The sequence below is a fragment of the Blennius ocellaris genome, assembly GCF_963422515.1.
Source record: "Blennius ocellaris genome assembly, chromosome: 13".
In the NCBI taxonomy this organism is placed as follows: Eukaryota; Metazoa; Chordata; class Actinopteri; order Blenniiformes; family Blenniidae; genus Blennius; species Blennius ocellaris.
This window is the reverse complement of record NC_137662.1, coordinates 8405999-8419014: the sequence shown is the minus strand read 5'-3', so window position 1 is coordinate 8419014 and position 13016 is coordinate 8405999. Positions and strand designations below refer to the sequence as shown.

Below are 13016 nucleotides of genomic sequence, written 5' to 3'. Positions count from 1 at the left end.
CGCTTCCTCTCCCTGGAAATCTCTCAGTACCTCACGAACAGTCTTTAACCAACTCTCTCTATCCACTACACGGTCGCTTCCTCCTCAAATTCAATGTGTCTTTAATAATAATAAATAATAATATTTTTTCGATTTTAATTACATTCTGTGCGGAATTGCGGGCACTGAACACCACGAGTATTCTAAACTTAATTTTCCTCGGGATTAATAAAGCATCTATCTATCTATCTATCTATCTATCTATCTATCTATCTATCTATCTATCTATCTATCTATCTATCTATCAGAATAAAAACGCAAACAGCATTGATTCAAATCCTTTTAGGGATGTACGGATTAATGGCTAATTACTAGGAAAATCTGATTTTCCAAGTCAATTGAGATTTGGGTAATTTATATTGGTTGGCCACTAGAGGTCCAACTTGTATCACGTCTATAAAAATCCACCCAGAAAAATCAATGAGTGACTGTGCGAATTGGAAAACTTGAAAAATGAGATAGAAACCAATAGTCATTACTGCCACAAGCACCGAGAAGGAGAGAATAGCAGCAAATGTTGGCCCATTGATCTGTTTTATTGCAAGTGAAGCGAAAACAAACAGCAGCCCGAAATAGGGTTTAGAACAATATATTTGTAGTTCAGTTCAAGTGCAAAGATTTGTCCATTATTACGATCAAGCGAGACATATGACACCTCTGGTATTAATTCGCGTTGAATAAAAAGAAATTATAAACCAACCAATCAGTAAACAAATTAATTTGATGTGGAGCAGTTTGAAAGTCTGAACAATTCAGTGATGACGTTTTAAATACATGAAAGATCGTTCTTTATTTAATTAGAAGCCGAATTTCACCAGTTGCACATAAAACTGAGTTAATCTGATTTATTTGGACATTTCGTTTTTTCCCCCCCTTTTCATTAACGGGCCAAAACTTTCACAATTGTCATTGGGCAATCACGTCAACTGCGTCACATTGCGTCATCTGTGCACGTGTTTCTGTTGACGTTTTACTCACTTAACATGAATTTGATAGATTTCAGTGTGTCGATGAAGTCTCGCGTCTGATTGTGTTCATTTGAGGAGCTTCTAAGAATCCAGCTGTGCTGTCAGGACTGCGCGCAGTGCAGGCGCACCGGCTGCCTCCACACAGTTTGAAAGAAAGGGGCAACACAGAGAGTGAGAGTGATCTGGGGTAGCAGGGGAGGGTGGGAGCGAGCCCTCCCCCCCTGCCTAATGTCTCCGTGTCTCCACTCCTTCATAACCCAACTCTTTTCAAGCGCTGCGCAGATGGCCAAAGTGTCCAAACCGGACAGTGAATTTGCCCAAACAGCCGTATGATGAGCAGATAAGACTTCCAGCTTTCCTTCTCGGTGTTTCGTTTGGTCAAGTGCGAGCCAGAGTAGTCAAACACCCTTCTGTCTCATCGACACTTGGCTACATGTGAATGTCTGCAGGTCTCCCTGCGCACCCCACGCTTGCGCTGGTGATGCCATGCCGCGCAGTCACACCGGCGACGAAAGCGGCAGCGCCGGACTTTGGCTGAAGACCACGGCGGTGCGTCGGGGACAGGACTACCCACTGAAAGATGTAGAGTCCGGACGGAAGACGATGAATAACACGGTGCGGGTCGGGGACGGTCTCCTGTCTCCCGGCGCGGCAGGTGCGCTGGGCGCGGAGAGGAAGCAGGGCGCGCGGCTCAGCCTGCTCGGGAAGCCGCTCACCTACAGCGCGCAAAGCGGCCGCAGGAACGCGCGCTACCGGCGCCTCCAGAATTACCTCTACAACGTGTTGGAGAGACCCCGGGAGTGGGCTTTCGTCTATCACGCGTTTGTGTGAGTACTTTTACTGTGATTTTGAGCCACTTAGAGCCTCACCCTTTATCGGTGTTAACAGTTTGCGCACTTTTGCCGGAATCAATGTCTTAACTCTGCTCAGGCAAACGTTCTAAAAACATTCAAACAGAAATAAAGGTTTTCAAACTATAGCTCCTTGATACAGTTTTGAAAGATGTTTTCTGTTAACATGTTATATACATGATGCACACATGCAATCCGACAAAATGTTGGATGAACAATCACGCACTTTTTTTTCATTTTATTCCTTAAAGATCTTAACAGCTATTGTTAAGGCATCACATTCTGTAAGGCTGTGCTCATGTCCTTGCATTGTATCTTATTATAAGTCAGCACAATATTTCCATTGAGTATAATCACCTGTTGCTCTAAAGCTACAATATGCAGAAACACTGTCGTCGCAGCAGCTGAAGCTATCAGATCCTAATGACGGAATTGAATGACGGTGATGGTGATTCATGAAGAAACCCATGTGATACAGTGAACCTTCTCAAGACAGGCGATATTAGGAGATCTCGCTCCAATTCATTTCAAAACACTGGAAGCTCCCACAGATTCGGGGCTTCTAAAGAAGGTCACGAAGCTGTCACTGAGAAGAGTGAATGCAGCATCAACTCCTGCTCTTTTGCATGATCTTGAGTCTTTCATCTCTGGTTTAGACAGAGTGGCTATGGGAAAAGTCATAAGGAGCCCCTCTTAAAGCTGACATGCTCCAGTTTTTAAATCCAAGCCAGCTTTTAATTGACTACAGTTTTTTTTCCTCCTTGTTTTGGTGTGAAAAAGCTCCATCCTGAGCAAAAAGTCTGATTTTAAATTCTTCCTTAAAAAAAACAACAACAAAAAAACCCGAAAACTTGCGCCTGTGTTGTGTAGGTTTGATAAATCATTTTGCAGATTATTGTTGAGGCTCAAGCTGGAGGTTTTCTGGCTCATGTCTGTCAACGTCTTCTTGTTCTTTTGCTGGATGCTCTGTGGTTTATGAATGCAAGTCAACCAATCACACACCATGTAGGCTCCTCATCCACATTGGTGGTCTGGATGGAATCAGCTTAGCTATTGCTCATAGAAATGATTCATGTCCATGGTGTTTTTGCATTTTCCTTCACATTGACTATGTCTATTATCAGTGAAATGGTGTAGGTTAGGATTAGCTTACCCGAAGTAGTTTTCTTTTGTTTGTCTGCTGTATTAGCAACTGATTCAACTCATTGTAAAGCTCATTTTATCTAATGTGAGTTCAGAGGAAAAAGTTTACAATCTCTTCAACATAACTGCTTTAAATGCATATGTGTCAGAATACTACAGCTCCAAATTCACTTTTTGTAAGTCTTCCATTGAAATACAGGAATATACAATGTGAGATTGTTGGGTGTTTCAAGGCGCAGTTAGTCTTACTTGTGTTATTATTTAAAGTGAGTTCATAAAATACACATTTTTGCTATTTAAATATGTCACAGTCCATTGGTCAATTTAAAAGGAGCACGGAAGCCATAAACCATAGTCACTTGGCTGATGAAAGGTTTATACAACAGTGGTTGCTCCAAGAAAACACAATGTGTTTATAAATTATATAATCAATGATGCATCAAGTATTGAGTCAATGCATCGCTTTCACAACCGCGAGCCCATCAAGAGCAGCAGAGCTGCATTGAAAACACCACATCGTTGTGACGTTCCAGCTGAGTCCCGCTGCATGAAGAGCGCTGTGAGAAGGAAGTTGAGTTGTCAGAGAAGGGGCTGCGAGGCCGGATGCTGACGTTTTATTTGGTCAGGCGGGACAGCCGAGGTCGCGGGGGTTAAGTTATTACATCTGTTCATGGCCGCAGCCTCCAACACTTAAGAGTTTGAATCGGCTGCACATTCAAAATTACTGAAAAGTCTCGAACTGTTTTACTAAGATGAGGTTAAATATCATCCCATTTTGATCGAGACTTGAACTTGGCGATTTGGAGATAATAGAGGCATTTTCATACGAGTGCAAATTGCAATGCTGATCACAGACGAGTTGTACTTAAGTTTGCATACTTTCCAGTCATTTCCCAATTGTTCTTGCACTTATGACATCTTGGCCACGTTCATGTGTATTCCTGCGAAAGTCTCGTGTGCTAAGAAGTTGACATCTCACAAGTCGCTTTGCCAAAAACAATCTGCAAAAAAAAAAAACTGACTACAAATCACTTGGCCAAGGAGCTATTTCAATCTTTGAAAGTGGATTGTTGTTTGTGCATAAAGTAATTTATACCGATATTTTTAGCCACCAGGAAGGTCCTAATTACACTTGAGGCAGAAGCAAAGCAATAGGAATCCAGACATCCCCTGGCTGTGGCACGTCAAACTTGAATTAGCCAATTTATGAACGTCGTCTACAGCACGTACAGCATGATGCCATATGGATGTAAGGGAGGGTTGTATCGATTAAACAGTCTGATTCGGTAGAAGAGGAAAAAAATGGAGCCACAAAACATGGTCAGGTAAACAGCATTGTAAAAATGTATCACAGTCAACATGCCATTTTGTTAAATATCAATATTTAATTGATTGCTTGATGGAGCTCTAACATCCAATCATTTTCTGAGCAGCAGCTACCATCTGAATATCTGACCCTTTAATTGCTGCGTTCACTTCCAGATGCCAGCGAGCTGCCCAACCTCATTTATGTAGTTTATCTAAAGTCAATCATTAGTTTGTTGCTGTGTGCTCTTGTCGTGAAACCTTTGAAACCTTGTGTCAACCAAACTTAAGTCACTGATCCTAATGGACACAGCTCAGTTAATTACATTTTCTTTAATGCTTCAGAGCTATAAGCAGAGGTCTGTTGTTAGTTTTTAATTGGATGAAGTGAGTCATATCTTCCATTGCAGTACCTTGAAATGCGAAGAGGTTTGATCCATTCACACTGCAACACAATGGACGTACAGAATGTGCACTGTGTAGTTTAAAGCCGTTAAGTCATCTATTCCAGAAATGCTACGCTTGACATTCATTTGCAGTTATTTTAGTTTTCCATGACACTTTGGAGAAAAGATTTCCTCAGTGAGTGGTTCAACACATTTGGACTTGTGATGCAGAAATATAACAGGCATGAATATGTGCATGCAAATAGACATGCATGCAACAGAAATAGACATGTAAAGCCATCCAGCCATTCACTTTGTATACCTCTTCATCCAACTCTGGGTCGCTGGAGCCGATCCCAGCTGATTATACACTGGCCGGGTCACCAGTTCATTACAGGAAAAACACAGAGAGACATACAACCACACACACTCACATTTACTCCAATACATGTGTTCAGGCTGGAGAAGGAAACTGAAGTAAATCCTGAGAAAGCTAAAGCACAGAAATGGATAACATGCAGCCTTCACACAGACGTGCTCCCAAACCTGGACTCAAACAAGGGATAATCCTGATATGAGGCGAAAAGCACTACACTTCAACCCTCGACATAAAAACCTTAAGGTCTATACATATTCTGGAAACATTTTGTATTCTCCCCGTGGTTAGGGACCTCTTGAAGTTTGTCCTCCACATATCAACCGGGCAGAACATTTTGTTGTCATGTTGTTGCATGCGATTGGACAGAAACTTAACATTTTAAAACCTTTTTTTATTTTTTTTTTCCCCCTCAATGTCCTCTCTGAAGTTTTGTGCTCAAGTTTCTCATGCAGTATAAAATGTCTTGGCAGAACAATCTTGGGTCTGATGGAGTATGTATCCAATCAGCGACAAATGCATGTCTTTGAACTGCGCGGATTGAATTCGGAGGGCTGAGAGAAAAGCCATGCATGCAGAGGGAGAACATGCAAACTCCACATAGAAAGGCTTCTGAATGTGGACTTCAACCTGGAGCATTCGTGTTTCAGATGTCTTCCAACTAAGGTGTCACCACCAAGCTCTGCCGAAAGCCCGATAACAAGCATTCCAATCAAATGTGCTGAAGCTGGAAGAATCCAAGGAGATATAAAACAGTACCCCTCCAAGGCCATGTTTGGACAGCATATGGGTCAAATACTGAACAAAACTCACTGCATGCACCAACTGTCCCCGAAACAAGCAAATACACCAACACAAGTAAATACAGTTATGCTCGATTGTACATAACGTTGCCACGCCGGAAACACACGCTCATCCTATCATACTTCATGAATTTAAACGCCCATATGGCTCCACATGTGTGATTCACAAACACATTCACACGTGGTAAGTGATAAACACCACAGAACACATGATTCACAAAAGAAAACTTTCCATTGATTTTTTAATTAGTTGACATTCTGTTGAAACAGATGCTGCTGTGTGTGCTGGTTTCTGTGTGGGGATGCACATACCCCCGGTTCTGATATGTACCGATAGGCAGCGTCACGAATCAAGACGCTGATAAGCATCTGGGCTTTTTCTGAAGCCAAATAATGCTCCCACACTGAAACACTGCTGACATTAAGATTCAATCTCTTAATGAGATGGCGTGTGTTGGGCTAATCACATTTGCTGAAATGGGTTCCAGGCCCAGCCTACGTTATGGACGACTCCGAGAAGACGATTCCTTTCTGTGTGCTTTTCTGTGCGCGACAATAATATTTTCTCTCAAGTTCTAAACAGTTTGAATTTTTTGGTGCGAATTTTGTGTTTTTATTAGCATGATTAGTGTAACTTTGCCTGAACACTGAGGCGCTATACATTTTTTTAATCATGAGGGTGAGCATCCGCCTCAATCAATGATTTGTTTATGTGTCTGAAAGTGAAGTGCTTTAGTGTGTGTGTGTGTGTGTGTGTGTGTGTGTGTGTGTGTGTGTGTGTGTGTGTGTGTGTGTGTGTGTGTGTGTGTGTGTGTGTGTGTGTGTGTGTGTGTGAGATGGAGTCACACATGGTTTGAGTACACAAGCCATTGATCTCGGGGTCACTGGGGTCAGTTGACAGGTAGCACGTCTAATGATTTGCCACGAGGCGGATACACACCACGCTGTAATGATCAAACTCGCTATAGTTTATTGTCTGAGCACTCAATGTGAGTCTGATGTGTCAGATTCAGTTACAAAAATGTGAATTTATTTAATTTAGATTCTATTTTCTTTCGTGTAAGTCTTTTTAATCACATTTTGGGGGATAATAGATAGATGGGAGGCTGTTGCATGTTTAGATTTTTTTTTTTTTTTGAAGTTCTCTTGAAAGATGCACATTTGAGCGTGCGTGAAAAATCCTTCATTTGTGGATGAAGTTGTCCAGATGCAGACTTCTTGTTTTTAAAGCAGGTGCTTTGAAGCTTCCCATTATAAGTTGTGAGTTACTTTTGGTTGATTGGGAACTTTGTCAGCCGTGCTAATATGAACAAAATAATTCTTATAAAACTAGTAAATCTTTACATAAACTCAAAACATTACACATATAATCTTCATTTATATCCTTTTAAGTTTCTTTGAAGGTTATTTGCATACTTTTTTTAAACAGCTTTTTGTCCCTTTTCAGGAATTTCAATTCAGCTTTAATTCAAGTTCTGGAGGACGCTCGCAATTCTACTTTTAAAGGCAGGCATTCCTAAGAAAATTTGACTCCAGACTGACAAATGTCAGTTCTTTTCAAGTTTAGTTGACGGCTCAGTGGTTGCAAACAAAAATTGAAGAACAAAACTAAAAAAACAAAAACAAAAATTGTGTATATCCAGGTTTTTCAGTTAGATATAAAACATTGAAGTTAAAAGTGTTTCTCTGTTCAACAAGATTACTAAGAAAGTATAGAGCAGCAAAGTGCTTTTCAGATTTGGTTATATGACTTATTCAATCACTGAAGTCTATTTTTCTGTCTTCAAAAGTGACAGTTCTTAGAACTGAAATATGAATTGGTCGATTAAGTCCGAGACAGAAAAAGCCTGTTGTGTCCAGGGGTCAGTCCATCACTCACTAAGCTGCAGGTGCATTGATCCCCAAAAGAAAAGCAAAGCACTCCCAACACTGGAGGCATCCTGAAGAGACTGCTGTGTGTTTCCTGAGAACATGGCGACATTCGAGACACCTGAGCACATAAAAGAGTCCTTGTGTTTTGGTCGAGAGCTGCGTCCAGGTAGGGAGGAGGTTGTTGGCGAGCGCCCAATGGAAAAAGCTGGGGGAAAAAAATGCTTGGGACCCATTTGATAGGGTGAATAGAAAGAAGGGTGTGTGTGTGTGTGTGTGTGTGTGTGTGTGTGTGTGTGTGTGCGTGCGTGCGTGCGTGCGTGCGTGTGTGTGTTTGTGTGCGTGCGTGCCTGCGTGCGTGCGAGTGCTGGTGTGTGTATAAATACTGTCATGATGTTTTCCGGTGTTTGCTTGAATAGGTACAGAGTTGGTACCCTATTAAAGATAGCACGGGTGTATATTTTAAGTCTTCACTGGGAATCGTAACACAGCACAGACCTCAAGCAGTTGCGTGTCCAGTTGGTGCAGAGTCACACGGGGCACCGGCGAGGGGTGAAAAGAGAAAACGCAGTCATAAGACATATTTTACAAAGATGAGAACAAGGAGATTCCAACTTTTCAATACAGGAATGCACAGAAGCAGATGTCTGTTGAGTCAATGTGTTTTGGAGGAAACGCAACATCTGGTTGTGTATCCTGATTTGAAATGGAAAAATAAAACCCAGCACTTATATGCATCCTGTCCAGACAGGAGCAGATGACAGACAGGTCCGCATGCACGATATGAGCAGGCAAAGGGAATTAAAAAATTGGGAGAGAAGAAAAGCAGATCACGTCACATCCAATATGTTTGTGTACGTAGTCACAGCATACACTGTACACGCACAATCGCTATAGTTTCACATTAACAATACATGTGTTTGTTTGTGTTCAAAGAACCAACAGTTTCCAAAGTATAGCATGTTTTTGTTATTGCTTGAAGCCTAAAGGCGAATTCTGTTTTACCCACTCTATTTCTCATTGATGTGTTTATTGTGGGCCTGCAGCTTTGTTTCAGGTAGCTAATGTCTGTGTTTACCTTTGATTGTTCCAAGTGATTTATATAAATATGAGCTCTGCTGAAACGTTAGAGAGAGCTATGTGTGTGGCCTCAATGGGCAGGATAAATGTGTTGATACAGTGCAACTCTGTGTTTTACTCAATCTTTCCAACAAAAGTCAATGTTTGCATGAACTATAGGCCCCAGAGCAGGAAATAAATCTGAATTCACTTTTAATGCTCACAGGTGCTCATTGGCTTGTTAATTATTTTGCACAGGATGAAAAAAACTCTCAGAAGTTGAGTTTAGGACAATCTTCAGGAGGCGCAGCTTCTGGGAATTCAACTTTTTAATATTAGTTTCGAAATGTTGAATTGTTAATGATTTTAGTTGAGATTTTACTCTGCTTTTATTTAAATACCTACATTTTCCCGAGGTAGCTGCTGTTGTTTGAAGCCCAACACATTAGAAAACAAAGTTGTATAATACCACATATAAAAATGTTATTAATGCCCAAAGCAAAAGGGTCACAGCAGAAAAATTCTTGTCTCCTGGAGACATTGCACGCAATCTCGACATATCTGTCTGATATTTTATCACAAAACCCGGCATGCGCTTTTGGCTTCATCTCACCCAACGCTTTTATTCTCGTATTCAATTCGCCTGCAATACGTACACGAGCAAACGTGCAAAAACAACCAAACTAACTAGCCTGTGTTCGAGTGAGGAGATTTGATGAGCGATCAGACTTCGATGTCGTTGTCATCAGGGAACAAGACAGAGCTCAGTGGTGGGAAGACGCGACATCAGAAGGGACTGACTGCACTGACAAATACACTGTGACATTGGAGCAGGTTTGACAGGAAACTGTGTGTGTGTGGGTGTGTGTGTGTGTGTGTGTGTGTGTGTGTGTGTGTGTGTGTGTGTGTGTGTGTGTGTGTGTGTGTGTGTGTGTGTGTGTGTGTGTGCGTGCGCGTGCGCGTGCGTGCGTGTGGGTATTTATTATTATTATGGAAACTTTAATCTGTTTATACATATTGAGGGGACAAGTCGTACTGTTTTGAGTTGGACTACAGTTAAGATTTGGTTAGGTGAGGAGTAGTAGTACAATTAAAAAAAAAGAGCCTGTTTTATGTTTTATCTAAGGTTTGGCTTAAGTAGAAGTAGCACTTATGGTGGCTTTTAGCTTAATTTAAGTCTGCAGAAAATGAATGTGAGTCAATGCAATGTCCTCGAAAGACATGAAAACACAAACTCTGTGTGTGTGTGTGTGTGTGCGTGTGTGCGTGTGCGTGTGCGTGCACAGTTCTAGTTTATCACACATGCAGTATACCGTTGTTCAGGTTTTCCTGCCAACACTTGACTGTATGAATATGCAGAGTTACACCACGTATCTGTTGCTTTTGTCCCTGTGCGCAAACCTGTGTGTGTGTGTGTGTGTGTGTGCGTGTGTGTGTGCAAGAGTGTGTCCAACTCCACATCGGTGTGTGTCTCCTCGTTAGTCATCCGGCAGCCCTCTCATACATCAGTGGAGGTGCCACTTTGCTGAGCAGACTGCAGCGCTGATGGATGGAGACAGGCTGATTTGGTCGGCCCTTCTGCCCACACAGAGCGCACCGCGGCTGGGTGTGCATCACACCATCCACCGTGCCGAGCTGCACACCTCCGATGTAACCCTGTCAGCTCTCCTAACGAGACCGTGCCTCGCAGATAACCAGACACACACACCCACACGTATTAACACACACGAGCACTTACCTTAGACACACACGCACGAGTATTTATACACAGTCAGATGTAAAGATGCTCTCAAACTAAATTTTTGGCTGTATTGAACATAACAAACCACTGGCTGGCAATATGTTTTCACTTTGTTTGATGTGTTTCAATACAACAAGCCGAGTGGCAATATATTGCATTTTGGTAAAGTTGGCTGGCTCTCCCGCCTCATAACGAAAATGTGTTTGGTTTCTAAATAATCTTGAGATTATATATGTCTAAATAAAGTCACCAGAAGCTCAAAGATCGTGTTAGTTCGAGCCTGAGCTTGTATTATTTATCAGTAAGCATCCGTCAATGTATATACTGTATAGTTTCCTGCTGAACTTCTACATTTATTTTTATCCAATTGTACCCATTTTCGCCCGCAGGCCAAAAATCAAAGTCAACTAATACAAAATGCTGTGTGATACAAACACAGAATATAAAAATAAAGTATATAAACAAAATATAAGCGGTTTCATAGTTCATTACTGATTTTTCCACATTTGTTTTCTGTTCAGTTCAAGTAACATAAGAGCCAAAAACTGTTTCCTTCCAACACTTCGCACCTGCTGCACATCGGCGAGGAGTCACCTTTATGGATTATTCTTTCACTCCAGCCTGAATCACACCCACAATATCGAACATAATCTATTACTAAAAAGTAAATAGGCCCAATAATATATATCCTGGAATTCAGGACATGAAAGGACATGAAAGTTTGATCTGCGATCGTTTGCAAGAATCAACTATTGTGAGCTCATCCTTGTTATCTCCCCTTTAAAACATCACAAATCACAAGTGGGGCTATTTATTAATTAATTATTTTGTCATAAAATAAAACTTTGTAGACATATGCAGCCTCAGTTATCTCACCAAAAGAAAGGAACTGCAAACATTGAAAAAATAAAAAAAATCTACATATTTGATGGTTTAATGACTCTGGGAGTCAGAAGTTTAACACTTTAAAGTTCTTGTGAATTTCAATTCCCCTCCTGATCTGAACCGTTCCATTAATACCAATAGTAGTCATTTACATTGTGGTGCAACTTAATCGTGTTGATAGTGTGAGGCCTTGACAGTATTTGCGAGTATATGTTTGTCAGGCAGATCTGTCAGTTCTGTGTAATCTTGAGCACATGCAGGTATAATGTGGCAAACACACACAAGTCAGCTCAACACTGTGAATAATTTATTATTGTAGTCATACACATGCTTCCCTGGTGACACACTGACTTTGGCAGCATCAGCTCAGCCACACTGACTTACAAATTTATTCCAGTTATTAAGAGCATTGTACGAGCAGGTGCCTGCTTGAATTATTTGAGTTTCATGTTATCCTGCCAGTCCCATAACTGGAGTTGAAGAAGGGCTGAGAGTCGCATTTGATCACCTGTGATGAGAAGCATTACCATAAAGTGAAAAAAAAGAGGTTTGCTGAAAAAAAAAAAAGAAAATAAAGAACAAGAGTACAAACAGAAATTTGATGTGCTTTCAGGGCAGTAATATTGCTTTACATCTAAAAGTTACCTGCCAGAGTTTTTTAATGCCTCAGAGGCTCCTCCAGCAATGCATTCCTGCTGTACAAAGTAAAGAAAAACACCCACTGCCATTTTTGTTTTTCACGATTATTTTGAACATCTTTGGGCTTTTGAACCGTCGGTCGATCAAAACAAACACATTTAAAATGCCACCGTCTGCTGCTGCAACTTATAATTTGAGGTTCTTGTATTGCTTTGACATTTTCCTGACTAAATGAATGATTAACTGAACGCATAATTAACCAATGAATTGATAATGACAATAAATTGTTGTCCGGCATTTCTGTTGTTTTCAAAATTTCTGCAAGCTTTAACTTTAAATATTACAGACGTGTTTTGGTAAAGGTGCTTCAAACATGCCTTCATTTAAGACTTTGATATAAACAGAAACATGCAGCGTCACTTTGATGAACTAAGTGACTGATGAACTAACTTATTGTGGTGCATTGACGACAATTTGCAGATGGGTTTGAAGCCACAGTGACACTGTGAGCAGACGACCGCTGACTGATGCCAAGCTGAAGAGGCTAGTTAAATGCAGGAAGGCAGGGAAAGGCACCAGCAGTGTCTCAAAATATTCAACAGAGCCTTCGTAATGGGACACACTTGTCGAGTGATCCGCCACAGAATTGCCGACACTGCGAGTTACAGCTCCTGAAATGGGAAGCTGTCTCATCTGCCATCCTGCCACAGAGTGTGGGATTGTACGAATACATCAGATTGCATGGAGGACCAACAGCAACACGGTTCGTGTTTGTTGTTTGGAGCCCACCACAAGGTTTCACCTGTCACTGACCACCTGTAGTTCTCCTGTTCCTGTGTCACATCGCCCATCCGTCTTGCGTATCAGCTTTAGCTTTACAGGTCTTTAAGGAGGCTGGAGCCCAAGCAAACGATCCTTGGTCATATGACCATGAGAGGAAGTTCAAGTTGAG

The 13016-nt window shown here is 41.4% G+C and overlaps 1 protein-coding gene across 1 annotated transcript in view; it reads left to right on the top strand.

Annotated features, from left to right (window-relative positions):
* Positions 1-1493: 1493 nt before the first annotated feature.
* The window catches only part of kcnq5a (potassium voltage-gated channel, KQT-like subfamily, member 5a), a gene marked incomplete at both ends in the record, with an annotated part of 108800 nt that continues 97277 nt past the window's right edge, over positions 1494-13016 (top strand). Inside the window, one exon of the mRNA XM_080507803.1 lies at positions 1494-1834. Coding sequence (XP_080363929.1) covers positions 1494-1834 — 341 coding nt within the window. The remainder of the gene's footprint in view (positions 1835-13016) is intronic.